Raw genomic sequence first — 25,791 nt, 5'->3', positions numbered from 1 at the left:
AACATATATACTCTATGACTATTTCAATATCTAGTTCCATGAGAAATCCTATTGATATTTTTATTGATATTATATTCATTTTATACATAAATCTGGTGACAACTGGCATCTCTAATATAGTATCTTCCTATTCATATACATCCATTCGTTCAACATATATTTCCTGAGCACCTGTGTGCTAGCACTGTCCTGGGAACTGAGAATGGAGCAATTACCAAATCACCCCTCCTAGAGTTTACATTCTTGAGTAATACAGGACATCGTTTTATTTAAGTCTACTTTTATAGTCTTCATTGAAATGTTATTGTTTTACCTTTTTGTTAGATTTGTTCCTAAGTACTCCTGTTTTGAAATAGGTATATAAATTTTGTCATTAAGTTTCTCCACAGAACTTGTAAAATCTTATAAGTATTTTCCTTCCTTAAAAGTTTTAGTATGCTCCTTTTAGTTCTCTTTGGAAAGCAGAGACACAGATCTGAAAAACACTGGACATTTTTAACTCCTATCCCCATACTAGAAAGGTTATACTCTTTAATGAACAAGGCTTTTAAAAAAGGCTTTTTAAGTGAATATTCAAGCTTTTGTTAGTTGCAAAAAGTAGTTCCCAAATTTGTTTTTGGGTAGTATTATAGAGGTAAAGAAAAGTCAAATTATATGATTATATGAATATTTAATGGTTATTCCATCAAACCCCTTTATACCTGTGGTTATTGGCGGGGGGGTGGGGGGGAGGGCGGAGGGTAAGTGTCCATAAGATAAAGTTCAAAAAAAAAAACAAAAACCACTAAGAACATGAAACACTAAACTCAAAGAATTCAACAGCAACTCTACCAGATTAATTAAAATTCTAAAAAGCTAATAAAGCCAGTGCCAATCAGTATGTGAAAACATAAGTGTGGACTGGCCCCATGCAACGGGATGGCAATTTGGCAATGTCAGTCAAAATCCAAAATGTACACTTGTTCTGACTCAGCAGTTCTACTTCCAAGAAGACATTTACCTTTCAGAAGCATTCTCAGGAAATCGTAAAGATACCTGCCCAAGAGGGTTCATTTCAGCCTCATTTCCAACATCCAAAAGACCAGAAATAAGCCAAATGTCTATCAAAAAATGTTTTGCCACACTGGTCATTCATGTAATGGTGTTTTTATGCAGTTTTTAAAGCTGATGAAGGAGAAGGGCTCCTGGGTGGCTCAGTCCATAGAGCATGTGAATCGTAATTTCAAGATTGTGAGATAATGGGCCGCACGTTGGGGCCTTCATAAAAAATAAAAACTAATGAAGGAGCTCTATACATAGCAAGATATAGAAAGATATGTTGCCCAAAGAAAAGAGCTATTTACAAAGCATATACCGCATGATACAATTCATGCAAAACACACAGATATACATACATGCCACGGGCATGTATATACACATTGAAATACGCATAGAAAATCCTGGAAACAGGCACAGAAGCCTATTAACTGTGGCTACCATTTGGGGAATGGAACTGAAAGGGCTGAGTAAGGGGTGGTCATTTTAAAACCAATGCTCCTTTGTTTGATAGTATCACAAAAAAAATAATTTCATTACAAAAAGAAAACAAACAAACTCATAACATCTCCCTCCACCTTAACTTCCCAAAGTAGCAAATTTTGATTTGTTTTACATAATCAGTGGTTTTGGATTACTTTTGCTTTGGTTTACTTAATATGAAGTCAAACACTACCAAAGATTGAAATGATAGCATTGGCGTATGTGGCATTTCCCCTGAGGGATGCTTCAGTAGCATGACTGGTAATTTGGCTAAGTATAAAATTCAAGTTCAACTTCCTTCCTCTTCGGCCCTTGGAAGATATTCCTCCATTATCTTTTCGCGTCTAATACTGCGATTAAGTTCTCTGTTACAAGTAGACTCAATTCCTGAAATGTAGATAATAACCCCCATTTCAGGCAAAGCAGGATTAGCATGAGCTACAGGATCCATCAGCCAAATCTGACTATGGAGATGTCACAGAAATGAGACACCAAAGTGAAACTGTTGGAGAACAGAAAATAACAAGAGTTGGTAAGGGGAACACGGACTGAGAGGGAGAGGTTTCTCCAGCAGGGCCTGGGGCAGGGAGGAGCTACCTGGTTCCCCTCCTCTCTGCACGTTCCAGCCCTCATCAGATCAGTGCCTACCCTGCAGAGACAGCAAGACTGGAAAACAGCCCCTCGAGGCCAGTAAAAGATTGTGTGATGCTGGACCCTGACCGGGTTGGGTGTGGAAACACAGCTCCTTTCCTCTATCCTCTATTATGACCTAAGGGGAAGTTCTTGCTTTGTCAGAAGTACAGGGAGAATCCCTAATGAGTAAGAGCCCCTGGGTAAGTACCGGGTGGAAACAGTGGATGAGCCCAAATTATAACCCAAGAGTCTCTGTATTCTAGGCTGCGAGTCTTTAACCAGTGCACTTATCTGTACCTTGAATAGTCACATTCCTCAAACTCAGCAAGAGAGGGACATGGCTCTCATCCTCTATCCTCCTCCCAGGTCACGGCCAAGTGGAACTTATCCCAGGAAACTAAGGTCGGTTTAACATTGAAAAATCAATGAAATTTACCATTACTAAGAAAGAAAAACTATATAATCTCCCATTAGATGCAGAAAGATTTTTGACAAAATCTAACATCTGTTACTGATTATTAAAAAAAAACAAAACCAAACAAAAGCCAGCTCTCTGCAAACTAAAGGAGAAGAGAACTTCCTTGAACCTGATAAAGGTTATCTACAAAAATATATGTCACTAACATCATTATTCGTGATGAAAGACTGAATGCTTTTCTTTTTCCCTAAGACCAGGAATAAGACAAGTGTGTCCACTCTTGTAATGTCTATTTAGCATTGTACTGGAGGTTCCATCCACTGCAATGAGGGGAAGGAAGGAAGGAAGGAAGGAGGGAGGGAGGGAAAAAGAAAGAAAAGGCATCAAAATTTGAAAGGACAAAGTAAAATTCTGTTTATATACAATATGATCACATATGCAGAAAATTCTTAAGAGCCCTACAAAAACTACTAGAACCAATAAGTGAGTTTGGTAAGGCTGCAATATGTAAGGCCAAAATATAAAAATCGATTATATTTTTATATACTAACAACAAAGAATTTGAAATTTAAATTTTCAATAACAATACCATTTATAATAGCATCAAAAATATGAAATAATTAGGGGAGTGCCTGGCTGGCTCAGTGAAGCCTGTGACTCTTGATCTTGGAGTTGTGAGTTTGAGCCTCATGTTGAGTGTAGAGATTATTTAAAAATAAAACCTTAGGGCATCTGGTGGCTCAGTCAGTTGAGCATCCAACTTGGCTCAGGTCATGATCTCATGGTTCATGGGTTCGAGCCCCTCATCAGGCTCTGTGCTGACAAAGTGGAGCCTGCTTGGGATTCTCTCTTCCTCTCTCTGTCCCTCCCTGATTCGTGCTTTCTCTCTCAAGATGAATAAACTTAAAAATAAATAAATAAAATCTTTAAAAATGAAATAATTAAGGATAAATCGGACAGAAAATGGGCAAGGTCGAATTGTCGAGAGAAATTAAAGACCTAAAGAAACGGACAGGTGTACTTTGTTCACAGGTCAGAAGGCTCAGCAGTGTTCACATCTTCCCCATGATGTTTGTTGAGTCTCAATGTGGAGTTTGCCCCGGACTTCGTAGTTGACAACCCTTGCAAGACAGGGTGGGCAAGGCTGCTGACCTGCAGGGTTTCTGTGAGAGGGAGAGGGCACAAGGTGCTGCACTTCAGTGGCTCTTCACCTGGGCAGTGATACTTCTGGCTTCTGCCAGGTGTTGCCAACCACCTAGAGTACCACCTGGTCTCTTACCCATGCTGCCACTCCCACTGTTGTATCTAAAGGCAGACAACGTTCGAGCTGGAGCCCTGCTTCTGGTGGGCCCATTTCTCTCTTCCCCTTTCTCTATCTCTGACCCTCATGGGATTCTCCCTCTCTCTCTACCCCTCGCTCACTTGCTCCCTCTCTCTCATCCTCTCTAAAAAAAAAATTTTTTTTAAATAAAGGCAGACACCCTCACTTTTGCCCATTGGCCCCTGGGGAGGAAAATGTGCAACAATCCATTGACCCGGTTGCTCCCCAAACGGAATCTGGACCAAGCAAGCCGCCCATAGCCCCCAGGTCTCTCCTGCTCCTTCTGCACCACCTCTAGGCACGGAGCAACGCGGGGGACTCACACACATCCCCGGCTTTGAGGTTCCTGAGGACGCTCTCCCATCTGTTTTCTGTCCTCTCTCTGCTGTTCTAGTCTATGAAGAGTCCTCCCCCCAGCTTTCAAGTGGAACTATATGGTTTGCTTGCATTTTTCTTACATCTGTTGTTTCTATGCACTTGGCACAGGAAAGTCAACATTGCAGGATGTGTTCAGTCCACTGCCCTGAAACTGGTGCCTTCTCTCGGGTCTCCCATCCCCCTGCCAGGTCTCTTTCTCCCACCAGAACCCATCCCAACCCCAAACACCCTGCACCAGGGACTCAGGAAGCTGCCACACCATCTTCTTCGGAAAAGAAACTCAGGAGCTGCTTGGTCTTCTTGTTCATTGGTTTGCCCCAGTCGCCCTCGGATGTAACTCCTGGGTTCTAAAGTCAAGGCCAAAGCCCAGCACAACCCGCCCCGTGTGAGGAGTCCTTTGCCCCAAGTAGAGCCCAGCATGGGTTTTGTGAAAATAGACTTTATTATAATAAAATGTCTTTTTAAACAAATGCCCCCACCATTCCACACCCCTGGAGACCGAGGCCTGGGGTGGGGCTTCAGTGGACCGATCTCCCAGCACAGTGAAGGAAGCATGCAGACACTCACCCAGCCGCAGGGTTAGAGGGTGCGGTGAGGGTGAGGGTGGAGAGCTCTCTACCCCACTCTGAACAGGGAATGTATGAAAATAGCTGCATAAATCTGTCCTCTTCCCCAGCCCCCAGACTCCGACGGGGACCAGAGGAAGATGATGCAAAAGAGAAGTTGAATCCAATGAGCAAAATAAGGCAAACCCAACTCCTGCTTTCGGCCCGCTGGCCCCAGGGTCTTTGGGGGTGGGACACACAGGGGCCAGGAGGCTGGGCTGGCAGGGAGGGGTGGAGCACTATGGGTTAGGCCCGCTTTGGCATGGCCTTTCTCCTTCCTGGGCCTGTGCGGTGGAAGCCACGTGGACAGAGGCACTGAGTATGTACATATATACAGGGTTCCGCCCTGCCTGCCCCATGGTGGGGGAGGGAGGCTTCAGGGAATCCAGTGCAAACTTGCCTTCAGGGGAAGGAAGACATGTCAGGATAGCCAGCCATTGGAGTGGGGAGGATCAAAGAAGGGACTAGCATCGAGTGGCGGGAAAGTAGGCATAGGTGGATGGACAGGGAGTCACGGGTCCTGGCTCTATGACTGAGGTGCTCAGTAACCTTGACCGAGTTATTTTTTCATTCTGCGGCTCAGTTTCCCCTCCTGCAAGAGGTGGGTGCCCTCCACAGGATTCATCCTTGAGGACTCATCTAGCTCTGACCTTCAAACAGTCTCTGATTCCCATCCAAGTGCCACAGTGTTAACTCAGGAGAATGGGCGTCAGGGTCTTCGCACCCCGCGACCCCGGGGCCTCAGGGGGCTGCTTCTGCCTGCAGGACCCGGCACAGCATCACTCCTTCTTCCCAGAGCCTAGTTTCCTTAGGAGCTGCTTTCCCTTGGCGAGGAGACCCCACACCTTCTCGCTGGTGCCCTGTAGCCCCCCCAGTTCAATTGTGGGGAAGCTGCCAGGGCCAGGGGCACAGGGCCAGCCTCTGGGCACTGGAGGCCCTTGTGTTGAGCTGGCCCAGTCCTGAAATAGGAGAGAAAAGGGACAAAGTCAGGACCTGACTCCCTGCCCCACCCTGACTCCTTCGCCCTACAATCTCAGGTGCTTACAGCCCTCCATGTCACAGACCCATGGTCAAGAACCAGAAGCCCACGACCCCATCCGCCCCCCTGCCCCAAACACACACAGAGCTCAGAGAGGTGGCTGTGTGATGCCGCCGAGGGAACACTGAGCCGGGAGTCGGAGGAACAGACACAGAGTCCAGGTGTGCTTCCAGAACCTGGGCACGCCCCTCCCCTCCTCTGGGTCTCCCTATAGGGTACTAGGCTGACAGAGCTCAGGAGTCCTTGGACCTGCCCCTTGGGATGCATGCCTCCAATTCCCCCGTGTCACCCCCTCACAGCAAAGGAAGACCAGGACCACTTAGAGGCAGCCATCCCACCCCAGGGAAGGCCGTTCCTGCACCGCCTCACAGACAGAAGCAGCTCAGCTCACTGGTCCAGCCCAGCAGCTGCGGTGTCCCTGCACCCCTCCCCCCCCAGACTCCTCCTCAAATGGCTTCTCAGAGGGCTGCGGGACACACCACTAAGCACCCCTCCCCCTCCCCTGCCAAGAGCTGCCCTGCTGCCTCTGTCCAAATATGTCCCTTGCTGAATCTCCTCCTAGCTCCAGTGGCCACAGGCCCACCCAGTGCTATTAGTGGCCTAAAGGACAGGTGGTGGGTGAACAAGAGGGCCACCAGGAAGCCTCCCTACTCCTACTCCCCATTCCTGAATTCCTACCACAACTTCTTGTGCTTGGCACAGCCCAGTTAGATTTTGACCGCCAACGAGTTCTGCACCCCTGCCCCCCACTCCCTTCCTCGACTCACCACCACATCCCTGCAGTCTCCTGGCCAGAGCCAGCCAGGAAGCCCAGACCAAAGGCAGGGGAGCTGAGTGCCCAGCCTAGGACCCCCCAACCCAAGGCCCTGGGGATGGACGTGGCGGGCCTGCTCTCAGAGAGCGCACCTAGAGGCCGCAGAGTCTACTGCTAACCACTCCTCCCCAGGCTCCTTCCGTGGCATCCCAGGAGGGAGGGGTTGCTGGGAAGACAAATGAAGGGGGCCTCTGAGCCCCAGAGATGAATGGTTTGGGGTTATCTATGGATTTCAATTGTTTAAGCCTCCTCTTTTATTCCCTCCAACAGAGAAAATGGAGAATTGGAAGTAAAATTATGCATCCGACCCCCTAACAGGTCACGATACAGAGGACAAGGGTGGGGAAACTATTATTACTGGTGGCATTACCATTCTGTCACCGATAATGATCACGATATTATAACACCATAGTCATATGGTATCATAATTCTCTGATGAGTCACAATGTGGATGTCACACAACATTCTATAAGCCGCATGAGCTATAGAATATGAGGAGTCAGCAAATATGGGGCATTATATACTAAAATGACGTGTATTCCTGTAACAGTTGGCACTGCCCAAAGTAAAAGCAAAGGGAGGGGACGATCCTATACCCAGATCTGGCTCACGGCAAGATCTCCCTCCCCCAATCCCTGGGAGAGAAGGCAGGTCAGCTCCTGTACTCAAGACAAAGGAGCGCTATCTGATTATGGTGACGGAAGGAGAGGGGGTCACATGAACAGAGGGGGCCAGTCCCCCACTTACATGTTGCTCTCTCTATATATATCTATGTCCATCTAGCACTGGACTCGTCTCCTCCTCGTTCTCTGAAGAACAGGGAACAAAGAGAGGAGTTGGGTTATGGACTGACTCACATATCCCCTGCCCAGGCACCAGGTCACTCAGCTCACAGGAACTGGTCCCGCTTTGCACAGCCGTTGCCTTTGGCGATATTGTAGACAGACACCCAGGGTTTCCCACTGGAACCATGCCCTCTCCCCCTCCTCCTGCGCCACGAGGCTGGAACCCAGCTGTATTCCACCCACCCTGGGGAGAGGCAAGCTCTAAGAACAAGGACCCAGGAAGCTTGCTGGGCCTTGCTGGGCAACTGGCTTTAAAAGGCACCTGGGAGACAGGGAGAGGGTGGGAAGTTCCTAGTTAAGAGGTGTGAGAGGCCCAAGGGTCCTTTTCCACAAGACCCCTCACCAGCATCAGCCCAGGGGGCATGGGCAGCTGGGTCAGATGGGCCGGGGCTCAGGATCACAGGCATCACTCCTCTGCGGAGGGGGGCACATACTGGGAGGGAGCTGGCCCTGGCAGGGCTCTCCCTCGCAGCTCCACTCTGCAAGATGCTCCCTAGATCACAGCCACCTGCTCCCCTCCCAGGACACTGTCCCCACCACCACTCCAGCAGGGTACAGCCCCAGCTACTGAGCTGGAAGCCCAGCTCCTCACTGACCTGACTCTCGGCCTGGAGTGCCCCGGGCTCCCTGTCTGAGCCGCTCGCCTCAGGTCCAGGGCCCTCCAGGAAGTTGGACGGAACCAAGCCCCTCTGTCCATTGAGCTCCCCCTGGAAAGGAGATGCTGATGAGGCTGAGACTAGCAGAGGCCTCAGCTCCACCCCTCAGCCCCGGAGCCCCGGAGGAAACAGCCAGAGGCCAACATCACTGTCATGGCCTGGTCCATGTCCCTGCCTGGTCCATTCCTCCAGGCTTCCTTCAGGAACCCTTGCTCACCCCCATCCCTGGCCCTGGTAGAGCCCTCCCTGAAAGGGCTGGTAAGGAGCAGAGCACACCCCCCACCCCAATGTTCTCACATAGTAGAAACCATCATCGTCCATGTCACCGAACACAGTAATGATGTCTCCTGCCCGGAAGGGCAGCTCTGCCTGTGGAGAGCCCAAGAGACAACATCAGTCCTGGGGAGGCTCTGCTACCACCCCCTTGGCTGCGCTCTCTGTGGGGGTCCTCACCTCTACATCCATGTTGGGGGAGCTCTCCCGAGGGTTGTAGTCAAATGCAGCCACCATGGAACGGGAAGACTTGAGGCCGGCAGAGGAAACCTGCTGGGGGCGGCCTGCAGGGGGAGGGGGAGAGGACTGGGGACTCTCTGGACCCCCATGCCATATCGTTCTCCACACTACTGACCCCCTATTCGCCACCTCTCCACTAGCTGCAGCCTCTGGGGAGAGCCCAGAGGGGCCACCCAGCCCCATCCCACCTTTCCCAGCCTCTCCTGCACAGGAATGGCCCCTCACCTGCACAGGGCTGGGCAGAGCCTTCCGCCTCAGCTGTGGAGAGAACGTGCAGGTGAGCCCTGCCCCTGGCTTCCCTCCTCATCCCGGGCCGGGGGTGGGGCAGGGAGGGCAGGATGCTCGGTCTCACACAAGGGATGCAGGAGAAAGACGTTCAGAGAGCAGAGCCCAGCGCTTTGGATGTGGTAGTAAACTAAGACCCAGAAAAGGTAAATGACTTGCTCCAGGCTGCACCGAATTTAGTCAGGTGCTTTTTGGAGCAGAGGCGCCAGCAAACCACTCCCCGTTCCCATTAAAAGGACGCTCCCCAGTGGAGGGAATGGATGTGGATGAAGGTCTACCCTAATTCCCATTACCTGCTCAAAACCCCACTCGTGTCTCCCCAGAGAGCCAAGCAGTGCTCCCCACCCCCACTCATCCTCACAGGCCCCAAGGGAGGGGGGATCTCACCCACCTTTCTTGGAGCGGCGGGGCTTGGGGGGAGGCCCAGCTGTGCGGGCTGTAGAGTACACAAAGGGACCATTCCCTGATCCAGAAAGGCAAGTATATGTAAGAGAGAAACTGAGGCAGGGGAGGGGGACAGAATAGTGACTCTGGAGTCTTCTCTTTGGACTGTGCCAGGGTTCTTGTGCTCAAGTTTCTAAAGGGCTTTCCTCTCCCATCCTTGACCTCCAGGATCAAAACTTCATGGCCCAGCCTCTCTGCAGCAGACCCCCGTTCTGTGTGGCAAGCTAACTGCTGTGGCCACACTGGCCTTAGTCTCTGCAAGACTCTGAAAAAATGATGCTCCCTGGCCACCCCAGACATACAGATTGCTCAGGAGGGGCTGAGTTGGAGCTGGGGTGTAGGTAAGGGACAGCAGCAGGACATACCTGAGCCTTCAGTGAGAACATCTGGGGACAAATAACCCCGCTGGAACAGCTGCTGTGTCTCTGTGGGGCTGTCCACAGCCACCTCGGCCACCATGTTGCAGGGGATGTAGCCTATCCGCCCCCCACCTTCACCGCGGTAGAAGCCATCGGCATCCTTGTCCCCAAACACCTGAAGGCAAAGACCAGTCATCTCAAGAGGCCAGTACAGCTTGCTCCCTGGCTCTCAGGCCCTGAGCCCCACAACACCACACTCAGAATTGCAGAAGAATGGTCACCTTCTGTGGGTTGTGAAACAGGAAATAGGGGGAGACAGCCAAGAATAAGGATCAGAGGGATGAGAGAAGATAGCCTTTTTCATATATCATCACTCACTCTGCACGTCCACCCCTCCACACCCCCCCCACCCCCGCACCCGGCTCAGCCCAGACTAGATCTCTGTAATCTCTGAGCAACTGCAAAAAGTCTTGAATAAATACTTAGAGACTCCATAAAAACTGTAATGTTAACAGTAGCTGTTATTATACTGTGCTGTGTGCCAGGCCACTGAAGTATGCCACGTGCCCTGAACCTAATCCTCAACCAGCTTTGTGAGGTAGACATGAACATCAGCCCCATTTTACCAATGAGGAAACTGAGGTCTAGAGCAGCTAGCGCATCCACTCAAGGCTACACAGCTATAAGTGGCAGAGTCAGGATTCAGCTCCTTGTCCTCTGGTAGCCGTGGTTCCCCCCTCCATGCAGGCTAGGATGCCTCCAGTACCCCCATGCAGGCTGGGAAACCCCCAGGACAGGAGAGGGGAGAGGGCGGGGGACCCGGACAGTCAGTCACCTTCAGGATCTGGCCCTCCCGGAAGGGGAGCTCCTCTTCCCCAGCATCAGGGTTGGGTGACATTGACACCGGGTCATAGTCAAACAGAGCCACAAAAACCCTGACAGGTAGGTCCTGGTAAACCAGCGCTTCTTCTGGGGGGCTCCTCAGAGAGGCTGCGGAGACAGAGATGACAGTAAGCTCTTGCCAAAGGGTTAGGTTAGGAAAGACCCCTTTGGCCTAGCCTGGCCCCCCTCAGGTGCTCACCCAACTCTGTGCCGCCTGCCCTGGGGGCCTGGGCCCCTCCACGTGGGGGGCCCCTCCGCCCAGAGCTGTCCTGCCCTCTGGGCTCCCCAGTCTCTGTTGCCTGCAAAGAGAGGGCAGCAGAGAGCAGAAGTGACCCACCGCCCGCTGGTGGGCGCGTCAGCAGGGCAGGACCCCGCACGCGCTCCCCAGCTCTGCCCCATCAGCATAAGCAGCACAGCAGAGCCGGGACACAACATTCCTCTCCTGGAGCCTTGGCCCAATCTCTCGGAGACATCAGACACCCCCACTGCGAGAGGAAGGGCAGAAGGGGAGATCCCGGCTCCGCCACCCTCGTTGGTGAGTGCAGTAGAGGGGAGGATCTCAGAGCTGGCCGAGGAGCGTGGGAGAGGAGGGCCTCTTCTCAGCGTCAGGGTCTGGTGATGCTGGACATCACCGTCAGTGTCCTGAAGATGTAACTAGCTAAGCAGAGGGCCACCCTGCACAAAGGCAGGGGGCTGGCTGGCAGCAATTGGCGGCTAGCAATAACAGAATATTGTGCATCCCAGTTCCGATAGGCAGAAGCAGCAAAGCAGTGGAATGTGGGTGGGAGGAGGAGGGTGAGGGAGCCCAGAGGCCCGGCCCCACCTCTGCAGATGGAGGCGGCAGCGTGGAATGGGAGTGGCTGGTGGGCAGCAAGCAGAGCCACCAGGCGGCAGCAGGCAGGGGGCTGCCAGGGTGGGGAGTGGGCACGGACCCGGGAGGGTGGCTCCTTGGCTCTGCCAGTCGCACTGCGGCCTCTCCGCTCTGTCTCCCCCTTCTCCCAGGCCGAAAGGTGTGGGTAGGGGGTGGGGCCTGAATTGGCCTTCAGAGGCCCCCTGGACCTTCCTATGGGGGCCGTGCCCCAGGCCTCCCCATCTCCAAGGTAGCAGGAGCTGGTGATGCTGATGCCCCCGCTGCCCGCCTCCTGCTCGTCCTCAGAATCATATTCGATGCTGATCTCCAAGCACTTGGGGGAGAGACAGCTGGCCAGGCTAGATTCTGGGGCCCGGCCACGGGAGCATCTCCGGGAAGGGGCTGGCCGCCCTCTCCCACCAGCCTCTGGCACACCCTTGGTCCCCTCGCCCACAGAAGGGCTGCCCCTCTCCCGTGTGGGACCCGGTCGTCCAGAAGCCTGGGGCCCGCCGTTGCTGAGAAGTCGGCTGCAGTGTTCACGGGGATCTGGGGACCGCCTGCGGTTTGGGGGCTTCTCAGGGGAGCCACTTCCTTTCCTCCGGCTGCTTCCACCAACTAGTCCAGGTATGTCCTCCAGGCGGTCCCCAGCCCTGCAGGGCTCTGGAGACAAGGAACAAGGGCCAGGCCCTCTAGGCTGACTGCTGTCACAGCCCAGCCCCAGCAATGCAGACTCAGGTGGGCCGGGGTCTTGGGAGGAACAGCCTGCCCCTGGCCTCTCCTCGTCTTCCTCCTCCTCCCCCTCATCTTCCTCGTCCTCCTCTTCCTCCTCCTCCGGGATGCTAAAAAGCTTCTTGCTGCAGAACTGCTGGAGGGGCAGCTCCAGGATCTGCTCCAAGATCTCCTCGTCGCTGTCGGTCTCACAGAAGGGGTCAGGCTGGGGTGGGGGCTGGGGGGAAGGGCAGCAGGGAAGAGAGGTCCGTGGGAAGAGGAGACAGCTGTGACCTTTGTCCTTAAATGAGAGGAGGGGTTCCATGCAACCCCACAGCCCTCCCTCAGCTTCCTATAAGAGGAAAGACCAGGGAGGGGGGTGGCCCAAAGTCACACAGCAAGTCCAGAGCACAGCCAGAGGAGGAATTAGGGAACACACTCCGGAAAACAGGCTGCACAGGAGCAGCAGGGAGCAGACCACACCTCCCCACCCCTCCCCAGAGGCTCCCAGCAAGGATCTCAGGCCAGGGCACTGCCTATGGCGGGCTGGAGCAGGAGAAGGGGCAGAAGAGGGCTCCTCGTCCTCTCCTTTCTTCCAAGGAAGGCAGAATCCTGAACAATCTCCTATCTGCTGCTCAGGACAGGGCCCAGGCCACACACCTAGAATGTTGCTGGCACTCAGCGGTGGCCGGAGCAGCTGCTGACACGAAGGATAGAGGCCCCCAGAACCTGAGGTCTAGGGCCCCCCAGCCCATCCTCACCCCATTACCTTGGCCCCACTCTCCCTGATGCTGTTGCCAACAACCTGCTTCTGGAAAGAGCAAGTCCTGGAACACAGATTCTCCTCCTCCTCCTCCTCCTCTTCTTGGATGTCTGAGAGATCTGAATTGCGGCCATGGTCCACAAGGGAGTTCACCAGACGGACTCCAAGCTCTGCTGTGTCCTCCCTCTGGAAGAAGCGAGGCAAAGGAAGAGAGAGGGAAGGGTTTGAGGAGGCACCGGGGGCTCCGGAAGGCTCAGCCCCAGTGGGAATGATAGCAGTCCCTTGGCAGAGGGAGAGAGAGTCGTGTCTCAAATGGGGGGTGTGCACAAGGGCTGGGATTGGGGGAAGAGGGGTGGTAGCCAAAAGGAAAAGAGAAATCTGGGGAGACAAGGTGACAGAAGCAGACGTGGAGCGCACACCAGAGCAGAAAATAAAGGGAGAGGACACCCAGATTTGGGCTGGCAGGGAGGCGAGTCCCAGTTCTCTGAGCTGGCCCAGTGTGTCCCCACCTCCGTACCTCAGCCCTGGGCCTCAGCCCAGACCCTGTGTCTCCTCCACGGCAGGTGTCAGCACAGGACCCTCGCAGGGCAAGGGCTCCCTGGCCAGAGCAAGGTGCCAACAGGGCCTCTTCCTGGGCCAACAGCGAAGCTGGTTCACTGGCCCTCCGGTCCTCTGAGGTGCCCGGCACAGCTGCCCCAGCCTCCTCCTGGAACGGTGGGCACTGAGGGAGGGTCCAAGCCTTTGTCCCCCTCCACCGGTCCCCCATCTCCCCAGCAGGGTACCTGGGAGCAAGGTGCTGGGGGGTCCTCAGAGGCTCCTTTCACTGCCTCTCTGGGAGGGCTTGCCGGGGGGGCCCTGAGGGGCTCTCGAGTTCCATGGGGATCAGGGTGCCGGAGGGGAGAGTTAGGATCTCCAGGCCCCGGGGAAGCTGGAGCAAGGGGTGTTCTGGCTTCGGAACCTGGCCGTGGTGAGGGGCAAGAGACTGTGGCTGGTAGGCAGGCTGCCACTAAGGCTGAGGGGACAGGAGCTGGGATGGAGTCGGCTGACTCGCCGTGGGGCGACATGGTGCGCACAGCCACCTCCCGGCACACTTGCATCAGCTGCAGCTGGGACAGCTCCACTAGCACGCTGCCTGCCGTGGGCGACGCCACCTCCATGATCTGCAGGCAGAGGGGAGAGGCAAAGATGGCTGAGTGCGAGGACACGGTGAGGGTTAGCAGTGGCGGTTAGCATTATGCCAGGCCTTGGTGTGTCTCATCTCACTTAATCCTCCCGGCCACAGGGCTTCAGTGGTGGCATGGTGTTTGAATCGCAGTCATCTGCTCTCAAAGCCCATGCCCTCAACCGATCTGCCTGCTACACGGTGCCCAAATGCCAGCGGCTGTGCCAAGCTGGGGAGAGGAGGTCTCTGAGCATGGCAAGGAGAGACCCATACCCTATTCCCGGGGTACAGGAAGGCAGAGTCCGCAGGCCCTACCTTTTGCCCATCGGCATAAATGGCATAGCCCGTGACCCGGACGCCATTGGAGGTGCCAGCAGCATCAATTGTTACTGGGAGCCAACTGATGATCAGGATTCCAGGGGAGGGTCCCGGTTCAATCTGCACATCCAGGGGGGCATCGGGTGGGCCTGAGGGGAAGAGGGCACCAGACCCAGGAATGCAGATACTCACCTCCAGCCTCATTTGCCATTTCCCTGAAAATGTATGTCCCCCAACCTGGCCTTCTGAGTATTACAGAGCGTCAAAGCCGAAGCGAGCCTGCATACCTGCTGGGAGTGTGGTGAACTGCAGGGTGGCAGCCCGCTGCTCCGGCCTCTCCCAGCCTGGTTCCCAGGACTCTCGAGGTGGGAGCTGAGCCTCCACTTGGGCCTGATAGAGAGTACCAGGCCGCAGGTGGCAGAAGGTGGCCCAGTAGGTGCTGGGGCGGGCAGGGGGGCACTCTTCCCCATTGAGGTAGACAGCATGGGCCAAGTTGCTATTGCCGGGCACCCAGGTGATCTCAGCAGACGTGGCTGTCAGTCGATGGACCCGCAGCTGGCTAGGTACAACCCCAGCCCGGGTACCCACAACCAAGCAACAACGCAGAGGGTCCGAGCTGCCCTGGCTGGTCAGGGCCTGCACAGAAACACGGAGGGGCCCGGCCCGCAGGTCCAGGTTCTCTAGCACAGCCTTGGGAGGCACCCCTGGCCCCAGGGCCTGATGCAGCTCCCCGTTCACGCAGATATGGTAGCCGCGTAGCTCCACTCGCTCAGGAGGCGGCTCCCAGGCTAGCACCACACTGTGGGCCAGCTGCCTGAGGACCACCAGACCCCGTGGGTAAGGCACAGCAGGGGGCCCGCCCAGGCCCTCGGGCTGGGGGCTGGGACTGAGCTCGTCCCCTGCAGCCTCATCCTCAGGCCTGGGCTGGCTGCGTCCCCCACTGCTCTGGCCCCCACTACTGCTGCCACCCCCGCCTGCACTCAGGAAACTGAGTTCGGGGCCTGAGCTGTGGGACAAATCGGCCAGCTCCGGAGGGAGGGAGGTCAGGAGGTCATCGTCGGATACACGCTCTACAAAATTGGAAGGAACCAGGCCCCTTCGGCCATCCATGAGCTCCCCTGGCAGAGGGAGGGCAGGGAAGGGGAAGACAGAGAGGAGGTAGAGAAAAACCAGTCCAATAAATGCATTTTAGCAACAGTTAGTGAGTGATCTTAAGCATTTGATCCAAATCAACAGTTATCTGTGAGCACTTTTAAAAGGCAAGAACACGCAACATCTGTGGTAGGGGAGTCATTGCTAATATTCGTAGGTGTAATAACAGCACCGTGGTGATATAGGACAGCGCTTCTTAAATGTTAGTGTGCATATGAATCCCCTGGAGATTTGTTAAAATGCAGATTCTAATTTAGTTAGGTCTGGGTGGGGCGGTGAGTCTGCATTTCTAACAGGTGCCCAGGTGCTAGTGCCACAAGGCTCTCCGAGAACCATGCTCTGAGGAGATGCGTGCTGAAGAAGGGCTGGGCGAAATGTCATGATGTCTACAGCTCGCTTTTACATCGCTTTTCATTTTTAACCTACAGTCGGAAAAAGCAAATATGGCAAAATGTTAACAACTATTGAATGTAGGTGGTGAGTACATTGGTGTTCGCTGTATTACTCTTTCATTTTACCGTATGTTTGAAAACTTTCATATTCCGAGGGCCTGAGTAGTCGGGACAGGGGCACACTTGAACTTCCCTGTGTGGAAAACAAACATCCTCAAAGGAAGAGGAAAGCACCACCTAATCAGGGGAAGGGAAGGAATCTTCAGCGACAAAAGGCATGAGTGCCAGAGAAAAGATTCCTGTGTGGGTTCTAGAAGAGCCAGACCCACAGTGAGCCTGGGTCTGGGAACATGACCATAGTCAGTCCAGGCAGCGACCAAAGGTCAGCTCCAGCTCCCCTGAACACGTGACAATAGAGAGATGTCAAGGAAGGAAGAAATTGGGCACGCAGCATGCCATGTCCCAGCTAATATGGGAGAAGGGAACAGATTCCCAGGGAACAGATGAGCCCACGGCTGCTGTGCCTTATTAGGAGGAAGGGGAAACAGAGGCCAGGGTTTAGGAAAGTGTGCTGAAGAGGAAGACAGGTCTGAGCTGCAGAGGGAGGGGCTTCCAGTTTCCCCAACACCCTTGCTCTCTGCTTCTGCTAGGAGGGGGAAAAGCATGGAAAGAAACAATAGTAACTTTCAGTACATTAGAGAAAATAAGCACTATAGTGGAAAATGGTCACCTCTCAAATGTATAGCCACATCCTAATCCCTGGATCCTGTGAATGTGGCCTTATTTGGAAAAACCATCTTTGCAGATGTAATGAAGTTAAGGGGCTTGAGATGAGATCATTCCAGATTATCTAGACGGGTCCTAAGTCAAATGACAAGTGTCTTTATAAGAGTTACACAGGGAGAGACACTGAGAGAAGAGAAGGAGAGGCACTGTAACTACAGAGGCAGAGACTGGAATGACATGGTCACAAGCCAAGAAACACCTGGAGCCACCAGAGGCTGAAAGGAACAGGGGACAGAATCTCCCCTTGGGCCTCCAGAGGGAGTGTGACCCTGCCGACACCTTGACTTCAAATGTCTGGCCTCCAGAGGTGTTAAGAATACATTTCTTTTGGTAATTTATTAAGGAAGCCCGAGAATACTAACATCAGCACTAACGCTGAGGAATGTGACGTTGAAGGTAGGAGCCTCCGCACTAAGCACGTCTACCACCAGAAAGGCTGGCGCTGGAGCCCTAGTCAGAGTCAGGCCCATGTTCCCGAACTTGAACCACTAGCAGCAGTCCAGGCAGGACCAGATGTAGAGGAAGCAGTCGCTTAGCTAAGTGTGAAGAGGAACACGGCACCCCAGGCCTGTTGTCTCCGTGCCTTTAAATCTATCCCAGATCATATAGTTCAAATTCTAATAATTTGTGCTTAGTGGTTATTTGTGTTCTTGCTACCCCCCTCCAAGAAAAGTGGCTTTTGTTTTTTGTTTTGTTTTGGTTTTGTTTTTTGTTTTGTTTTTTTCATTTAGAAAGTAATTTCTGGGAAATATTTAATCCCACTTTCTGTACCCATTCCTCTGAGGAGCTTAGCTGTTCATCATTGTTCACCACAGTTACTCAAAGAACAGGTGCAGGGCCCCGAGTGGGCTCGGAAGACCTGGCCTTAACAAACCCGAAGCTTTGGGTGTTATGGATTCAGATCTAACATCTTTCCTAAACCCGCCCCTGGTTATGGCCCTCACCCTGCCCTGCCTACACTGCAACTCAGTCTCGGCCCGGGGCCGTTTGTTCTCCCTGCTGTTTGGCCAGGGAGACCTGAGACCATTTCTTTTGCAGGCCCCGCCCTGTCGCCCATCAAAAACGGGGCTTTGGCTCAGGTGCCTGGGCTCCCCACAGGCCCTGGTGCACTGCCCTGAAGCCCATGCCCTGCCTGCTGACTACTCACTGACACCCTTTCCTGGGCTCCGGACCCTGGTTCCCACTCCCCCACACCCAGCTGGAGTCCAGCTTCAGATCTGTGCTACATGTCCAACTTCCAGGTCGCTAGTGTTAAGCACTGCTGTGCCCTGTCTGGAAGCACAAAAGCAAATTCAGCCAAAATTCCCTGTGGCCTCATTCATCATCTGGACTGTGATAGGCCCTGCCCTACCCTGCTCGGGACAGATCTGCAGTCAGACCACTGGCCCCTTTCCTGGACCCTTTCTGTGTGGGCTGCCAAGTCACTATATGCCTTTTTGCTGAGTCTGAAATGTCCCGAGCACACCAAGGAGAAGGTAGGGTTGGGTGGAAGCCTTTGGGAAGAGGGGCTCAAAAGCAGAGGGACGGACAGACTAACCCTGCACCTTCCTACCTTCAAAAAAGCCATCCTCGTCCATGTTGCCATAGATGTAGATGTACTCGCCAGCAGTGAGCGGGAGCTCTGCCTCTGGGTTCTCATTGGGGCCCTCGAAGGGGTTGTAACTGTCAAAGGAGGCACCGAGGGGGAAGAGGACAGTGACCCCATCCTCTCTCCATGCCCCGTCTCCTCCCTCCCACTGTACTAGGCCTTTATGGAGACTTGGTTGCCCACCGGTAGCCGAGTAGAGCACTCACGGTGCCCACCTGGCTCAACCGGGCCAAGGGGACGTGTCCAACTGAGATCGCTGAACCACCCCCGCCACCTCCAGAGACCTCTCTCTTCCCCCAGCCCCTTCCTCCCATACACCCCAAATGCTAGGGAAGTAGGGGGCAGAGGGGAGGGGCCCACCTATAGCGCGCTAGGAACACCTGGATCCTGGCTCCTCCCCGGCTGCCCTCCGGTGCTGCCGGGAGCAGGGAGACACTGTCTGCCTCCAGCTCCTCCACCTCGCTGGCTGTGTCCACCTGCAGGCAAACAGAAAGTGCCAGTTCTCTCCAGACCCCAGGGCCAATGGCAAAGCAGGCAGGTTTCCAGGATGAGCCACAGAACCTACGGCTCTGAGAAGGGAAAGACAGCACGTGCTGGACAAGGCCAGCAGCAATGAGCCTCCGTGTTTTCTAAGTCAGTACCCAGGCCAGCAGGTCCTGGCAGAGCCCAGCTGCCCTGGCAAAGCGGAGTGAGAATAGCCTGGATCCCTCCTGAGCCCTGGCCTCTATTTTACCATCCCAGTAAATATGACCACTTTCCCCACTGAAGAGGCAGCCAACCACTCTGGTGTACAGGGGCTGTCCAATGGCAGTTTGTCTCCTTAACGGAAGAACATGGCAAAGCATGCCGACTGTGAAGAGCCAGAAGCCAGGAGGCAGAAGGTCCTGAGAAGCCCCTGTAAGGAGGGCACCCAGGGGGTGGACAGTGCAGCCCTCCCATGGCACAGATAAACCCCGCACCATCAGCCTATCCCACAAGGGGGCAGTAGAGGCCTGGGTTGGGTTCCACAACCCCAGACAGCAGCTCTGCTCTGGCTCTGCCCCCTCAGATTTCTGAGGTTTGGGAAGAAGTAGAGAGAGGGACAAGGTGATCAAACACTTGGTAATAATAATAGTGGCCACTTGTTAAGTATCTACTGTGCCCCCTGCAGTAGCCCTCTTCCTTTTATCTTTTCATGTAACCCTCATACAACATTACAAGGCAGATTTTATTAACTCCAAAACCCAGACAAGGAAACCAAAGCCCAGAAAGAATCAGAGACTTGCCTAAGACAGAGCTGAGATCTGAATGCCAGAACCCGTGTTCTTTCTCACACAACCATCTGCTTCTGCTAAACTCACATGAACAGTCTCATTATACGGATCCTGGCGCCAAAGTGTCTCCCTCCATCCGGCTCAGGACTCTAGGGCCTCTGTGAGCCCCAGAGGGGCGGGGCTGGGAAGCCCCAGAGTAGGGCCTGCAGGGGAGCCCCGGAGAGCAGGGCGGCCTCCACCAGAGCTCCTGGCCCATAAAGAAGAATCCGCAGGCCCTTCTCTCCCAGGGCCTGGCTCCACTTCGCAACTTGGGACCCCGCACGGCCCAGCAGCCACCTAACCCCTGGGACCCCAGAGGAGGAGAGGGCCACCCCCCATCCCCGGACCCCTCACCAGCACTGACCTCGGGCGTAGGGCAGGACTTGGGGCTGTTGTGGACAGATTCAGAGCGAGAGGAGTTGGAGAGGGACTCTGTCTTCTTGGCCGTCCTTCGAGGGACCCCGACAACAGTTGCAGGGGCAGGCTCAGAAGACTTTGGGGTGCAGCGCCCAGGGGAGCCTGGAGGGAGGTCAAGATCTAAAGAGAAGATGGCACATGGGGCCTGTGACCTGACGAGAGACTAGGGAGCAAGGGGGGGCTGCTTGGGTATGGGGGTCAGGCCCTACATAGTCACGTTTCCTTACAAGAGGGAAATATTTGAGGAGAGCTTTACAAAGTCGAGGTGAAAGTGATTTACATATATTATTTCTCATGATCCTCAGAGCAGGTTGCTGAAGTGCACTGAATTATTCCCGTCTTACAGCTTAGGAAACCAGAGCTCAGAGAGGTTTAGCAGCATACTCAAAATCACATGGGCTGTTCAGTGAGAGGGGCTGGGGACCCCAGATCTGACTGATGCCCCCCAGCTCTTTACAAGCCCTTACTGCTGGCTGCTGATTCCTAGTGCCCATCTCCCAGCTGTGACACCACAGAGGTCTTGCTGGGGGAGAGAGCAGTGGCTGTGATGTCTGGTCAGACCCAGAAGAGCCGATCCTGTGAGCTCATTTCTCCCCCATCAGAGCCTTGGTCTAGCCTGGCCCTAACTTGCTGTGTGACTTTGGGTGACTTGCTAGCTTTCTCTGACCCTGAACTCTCTGCTCTGTACAAAAGCATTCCAGACAAATGTCACTGGGGTCCACTTACCTTTGGGGCCAGACCCACGGCAAGCCTGGGGGGTAGAGCAGCAGCAGGGTGGGGGTGGGTGGTCCCCAAGGGTACTGTAGCCCAGGGCAGACGTAAGTAGATCCAAGGGGCCAGGGTGCAGGCGGAAGGCCTGGAGCTCCTGTGCCAGGAGGCTGAAGCGCTCTGTTTGGCTGCGGCACTGCTCCTCCAGCTCTCGAACCCGGACCTGGGCCAAGACCTCCCATAAGCCACCAGGCCCAACAAAGCTGCTCAGTCCCATCTGGAGCCCCCACACCAGGCCTCAGCTTCCACCCGCCCGGCCCTAGGCCCGGGCACCAGCCCTCACCTGGCTGCCCACTGCCTTAACAGTGTCTGAGCTGGGAGTGGGGCACCAGGGCTGCGGGCGACCTTCGCTCCCAAGCCTCTGCGGGAAGGGCGAACCCGGCCCCCACTCAGCACACCCTCCACCCCAGGCAGTGGCACTCCCTCCTTCCTGCTGCTTCCAGGAATGGCTCCCACTCCCAGCCCCACTGCCAGTATCTCCTCGGGAGTTTCCTGGGCTCTGCTGCTTGTCACCCTCTCAGTCAGTGACCCAAATCCCTACCCTCAAGAGAGATCCTGCACAGGAGCTCAGAACATCTTTACAGCAGGAAGGAGCCAATTCTCAAGAAATTTTCTTGGGTATCAGAAAAGTCCCAACATTTGGGGCTCTCCCCTGGCCAATACCAAGAGGATCATGATTGGTGAGGAACTTCCCCATGGTCCGAGTGGCTAGGTTTTAGAGGAGGGTGTGCCCCGCATCCACCAGGCACTGAGCTCTGAGTGGCCTGCAGGTCTCGTAGGAATCCCAGTCCTTCTAAAGGTTCTTGGGTCTGCTACCAGACACGCCCTCCTCTGTTCCACACGAGAGCTGGGGCCACTGGGCCCCGAGGAAGGGGCTCCGCCAGCCTAGACAGGTGCACGGGAGGGGATGACCCAGGGAGGTGGGGCGTCAGGAGGCTGTACCTGCATGGAATCCAGGGTCGACTGTGGCAGGAAAGGAAAGCACAGAGGACAGGTTAGAACCCTTCACCCCGCGGGTCACTGCGCAGAGAGGGAGAGAGGGAGCGAGGGCCCAAGTGGACGCTACCTGGTCGGCTCCCTGGACTGACTGAGCAGTTCCTAAATGGAAGGATATTTCAGGGTGAAGGCATCCCCTGGGGGTGGGGGGCAGTGGGGGCTGCTGCCACCAGACCCAGGAGCCCCTGCCCAGCCGTGCCCCTGCCTGAGAAGTAGGCAGATAGTAGAAGGGATTCCCTAGGCTCTGGAGCACTCAAGGGCCCTTCCTTAACCCCACACCCTCCCACACTCACGCAGTCCATTCCAGCTCTCTCTGAACTTCCCAGCCTTCCCCCCAACCGGTGCTGCTGGTGGCCACTTCCAAGGACCTACCTCCAGCAGCTGCACGGCCCCTTCATGTTCCCTCTTGGCTTCTGCCTGGGCCTGCAGGTAGGAGGAGGCAAAGGTTAGAGAGGAAAGGTGAGGAACAGGCGAGGGGAGAGGGAGAGGGAGCGGAGCAGCAAGGGCAAAGGAGGGAAGAAGAGGAAAGGAGAGCTGGGAAGGGATAGGCTGAGGGTCCCTCCCTCTCAGATTCCTACCCCAGAACCACACCTTAGGCCAGAAGGTAACAGTGTCAAGGAGAAGCAGGTCTGATAGTTTCTCCCTTTCTGGGACATCCACCCTCTGGGTTTCCCTCCCACCTCTTGGGATGCTCCTTCTCAACCTCCTTCACCTGCTCCCTGTCCTTTGCCCTTTTTGAATGTTGGGGTGCTGCAGGACACAGGGGGGTACAGGGCACTTAACACTCTTCACTGTCTCCCAAGAGGTCCCATCTGGTCACACAACTAGACCACTGATGACTCCGAAACCTATCTCCATGACCAACTTCCACATGACTCCAAACCCGTAGATCCAACTATCTATGGAAATGTCCACTTATATTTAACATATAACCCAAACTTAGCCAAAGCAGGACTCAGAACTCAGGACTCCCTAACTCTCACAGCTCTTGCCCCTTCATCCATCACCTCCTGGAAGGTGAAGAGCCCAACACTCCACCAGGGTTTATGCAGCAAATGGCTACAAGAAGCAGGGGCTCAACCAGAATCCTATGGAGTTTTGTTAATCCTCTCTCCAAAATACTTCACCTCCTTCCACTTGTGTCCACCTGCATCGCCTGCACCTCGTCCAGACGGCTGTCCTCTCCCACCTGAACTGCAGCAGCCCCGACACCTGACCACCTTGTCCATGCTCCCACCCCGCCCTCTGTGGTGCTGCTCACATGATCTTCGAAAATGATGAATCAGACCATGCTACTCCTGGCTTAGGACCTTCCAACAGCTTCCAACCCCTCAAAGAACAAAATATCCACTCTTGCCTATTCCCGCTGCTCTGTCTCACCTATTATAATCCAGCCAACTGGTCCGGACCACCCCACTCTTTCCCGCCACAGGGCATTTGCACTTCAATTCTACCTGGAGTGCTCTTCAGCTGGCTCCTTCTCATGCTTAATGTATTAGTTGCCTTCCCTGCCCACCTCTCTAAAGTGGCTCCTGGCTCACCCTAGTCACTCTGTCACACCACCCTGCTCATTTCTCCCCACCTGGGTCCGTCAGCGACTGGGGTTCCCTCACTTGTGTATTGCTTATTTGCTGATAGACATGGGACCTGATCTTTCCCCACCATTGTCCCCAGTGCCTAGCACAGAGCCTGGCATTCAGTGGGTGCTCAGTAAATGCCCAGTGGATGAGCAGCTGACTGGGGGGTCCAGCATTCTACCACGCTTCCCTTCCCCCTGTCCGCACCTGCTGCAGCCTCCGGACTTCCTCCTGCTTCTCCTGCAGGCTGAGCCGAGCCTGCTCATGCTCCACCTCGAGCTGCTGCCTCCGCTGGGCCACCTCCCGCATGTGCTAAAACACAAGACCATGGGTCAAGACCAGAGCCCAGCTCCACCATTTCTGTAGATCTAAGATGTAGGAGCCTTGGACACCATGTGTTCCAGATACCTTCTGTTATGAAGGAAACCAAGGCCAGTGAAGGGCAAGCTGGCAGTGCCAGGACTGGGCCTCAGACCCCACACAGGGCATGCTCTCCTGCCCCACTTTCTCCTCGCACCAGGGCCCCAGACCCTCTACCCACCCACACAATCTCCTCACCTTCAGCACCTGCTCCAGGCTCTCCAGCTTGCTCTGCAGGCCCTGGCTCTTGCGAAGGGCCGAGTCCCTCTCCTGTGTCACCCCCAGGAGCTGGCCCCTCAGCTCTGCATTCTCCCACTCCACCTGGAGAGGGGGGAGCAGCAGGGAGCTGGGTGCCTGAGCTTGTCCCAGCAGCTCCTTCACCAGGGGGAATAGTACCCTCCATACTCTGGCCCAGTTCAGGGGGTGCAGAAGACAGCCCCTTGCCCAGGGACCAGGGCCCCAGCAGAAGCCCAGCCCCACAGCACGTGGGCAGAACCGCTACCTGCTCTTTATCCGTGGCTCTCCCACTGAGCCGAGAATTCTCCTCCAGGAGGCGGGCATTCTCATTCTGGGCTTCTCTCAGCTGCAGTTCCTGAGAGACCAGGGGGGCTCTGGGGCGGGAGGCTGGCACCCACACAGAGGACCCTGCCCTCCTGGACAAGGCCCCCCCCCCGCAACCTGGACCCTGCGCCAGACAGGACAGGAGAGCCCCAAAGGACAGGGGGTGAAAGCAGAGCCGTGAGGGAGCCCACCACCTGACTGGCCTCCGGGAAACCCTTGGGAGCTCACCAGCTCCTCACATCGCCTCTGCTTTTTCCGGGCTTCCTGCTCCAGGCTCTCACATTTCTTTCGCTTCTTGCTGAGCTCTGACTCCTGTGGGGTCAGAACCAAGGGCTCCTCATGGGGGAAGGCAGACCTGCCCACAACTGGTTGCCTCCAGCCCTTGACCCAGGACTTACCAGCTGCTGCACCCTCCGCTGTTTCTCTGGCTCCCCTAGGCCCGTGGGTGGGGTTTCCACATCCTCTTGGGGCCTGGCCTGAGAATGCAGGGGGCAGTGGGGAGGCTGGCATCTGAGAATAGGGCCTCAGGGCAGCCTGCCCCCTTGCCCAGCCTGTCTGTGCAGGCTCCCACCGCATCTCATAGTCAGCAAAGAGATCCCTGGCCAGAAATGGGGGTGGTGGGGATGGGGGCGCTGCCTGTCTATGTCTCCAGCTGATGTGGGAGTGCAGAGGCTGCGCCCCTGTGTCCTCCAGACACACTGCTTTGAGATCCTGAGACCCATGTGTGCCCAGGGAGATGGGTCCTTTATCCAGGCCAAAGCTTTCCCTTTTTAGCTTCCACCAGCAGCCCAGCACTGCACTCAATAACTGTCCTGGGTGTCCTTCAGTGACTGGCAGAGAACTAGGAGGCTGCCGGGGCCCCTGGGACGGGGTGCTCTCAGGGCTAGGAATTCTGGACCATCCAAACCTGGGCTTTGCCTAGAGCAGTGTAAGCCTGGCCAGACCCTCTTCCTAGCGTCCGTCGAGCCCACCCTGTCGCACTTCAGATTTATCTTCGCAAACTCTAAGAGAGGACAGGTCTCGATGGGAGCTGTATCCCCCTTCCTGGGCCAAGCAGAGGGGCAAAACCTGAGCAAGAAGCACCCCCGCCCCCCACACCGAGGCCTTGGTCGCTATGGAATCCACCTTCTCCCACCCGTGTTCCCAGAAGGAGGTGAACTAGGTGCCGACCAAGTAGAGGATGGAGAGGAGCCAGACCTATAAGTTCTGGGGGTCCGGAGTGGGGTCCCAAGCCTTCGCGACAGAGGCCGCCCACGGCCAGCACCCAGCAAGGGTCGCCCGTACCTGGAGCCGAGGCGGACGCACCGCCACCCCCGGGGAGCCGGGGCCGGGCCTGAAAGACCAGGCGGGCGCTGAAGGGGGCGTCCCCGCGCTACGGCGGCGGCGGCAGC

General features: G+C 55.1%; 1 protein-coding gene across 12 annotated transcripts in view; it reads right to left on the bottom strand.

The window, feature by feature from the left end:
* Positions 1 to 4,687: 4,687 nt before the first annotated feature.
* TSPOAP1 (TSPO associated protein 1) overlaps positions 4,688 to 25,791 on the bottom strand; it is a 25,383-nt gene continuing 4,279 nt past the window's right edge. For 6 of the 12 annotated variants that reach the window (XM_029927304.1, XM_029927313.1, XM_029927305.1 and 3 more), the window contains 26 exons: positions 24,799 to 24,876; positions 24,629 to 24,712; positions 24,342 to 24,431; positions 24,038 to 24,160; positions 23,687 to 23,791; positions 22,275 to 22,325; positions 21,849 to 21,869; positions 20,865 to 21,069; positions 20,086 to 20,258; positions 18,790 to 18,905; positions 18,394 to 18,503; positions 14,799 to 15,629; positions 14,509 to 14,660; positions 13,814 to 14,191; positions 13,549 to 13,737; positions 13,038 to 13,217; positions 11,643 to 12,506; positions 10,910 to 11,009; positions 10,664 to 10,818; positions 9,835 to 10,003; positions 9,417 to 9,488; positions 8,966 to 8,998; positions 8,681 to 8,784; positions 8,525 to 8,596; positions 8,168 to 8,278; positions 4,688 to 5,832 (listed from right to left, as the gene is read on the bottom strand). In XM_029927304.1, coding sequence (XP_029783164.1) covers positions 5,653 to 5,832; positions 8,168 to 8,278; positions 8,525 to 8,596; positions 8,681 to 8,784; positions 8,966 to 8,998; positions 9,417 to 9,488; positions 9,835 to 10,003; positions 10,664 to 10,818; positions 10,910 to 11,009; positions 11,643 to 12,506; positions 13,038 to 13,217; positions 13,549 to 13,737; positions 13,814 to 14,191; positions 14,509 to 14,660; positions 14,799 to 15,629; positions 18,394 to 18,503; positions 18,790 to 18,905; positions 20,086 to 20,258; positions 20,865 to 21,069; positions 21,849 to 21,869; positions 22,275 to 22,325; positions 23,687 to 23,791; positions 24,038 to 24,160; positions 24,342 to 24,431; positions 24,629 to 24,712; positions 24,799 to 24,876 — 4,746 coding nt within the window. In that variant the 3' untranslated portion in view covers positions 4,688 to 5,652. Of the gene's footprint in view, positions 5,833 to 7,473; positions 7,536 to 8,167; positions 8,279 to 8,524; positions 8,597 to 8,680; positions 8,785 to 8,965; positions 8,999 to 9,416; positions 9,489 to 9,834; positions 10,004 to 10,663; positions 10,819 to 10,909; positions 11,010 to 11,642; positions 12,507 to 13,037; positions 13,218 to 13,548; positions 13,738 to 13,813; positions 14,192 to 14,508; positions 14,661 to 14,798; positions 15,630 to 18,393; positions 18,504 to 18,789; positions 18,906 to 20,085; positions 20,259 to 20,864; positions 21,070 to 21,848; positions 21,870 to 22,274; positions 22,326 to 23,686; positions 23,792 to 24,037; positions 24,161 to 24,341; positions 24,432 to 24,628; positions 24,713 to 24,798; positions 24,877 to 25,791 lie in introns of all 12 variants that reach the window. The other 6 variants (XM_029927312.1, XM_029927316.1, XM_029927306.1 and 3 more) reach the window with 5 other exon arrangements.

This window comes from Suricata suricatta, chromosome 17 (assembly GCF_006229205.1).
Source record: "Suricata suricatta isolate VVHF042 chromosome 17, meerkat_22Aug2017_6uvM2_HiC, whole genome shotgun sequence".
NCBI classification, from domain to species: Eukaryota; Metazoa; Chordata; class Mammalia; order Carnivora; family Herpestidae; genus Suricata; species Suricata suricatta.
This window is presented reverse-complemented; position numbering and strand designations above follow the sequence as displayed.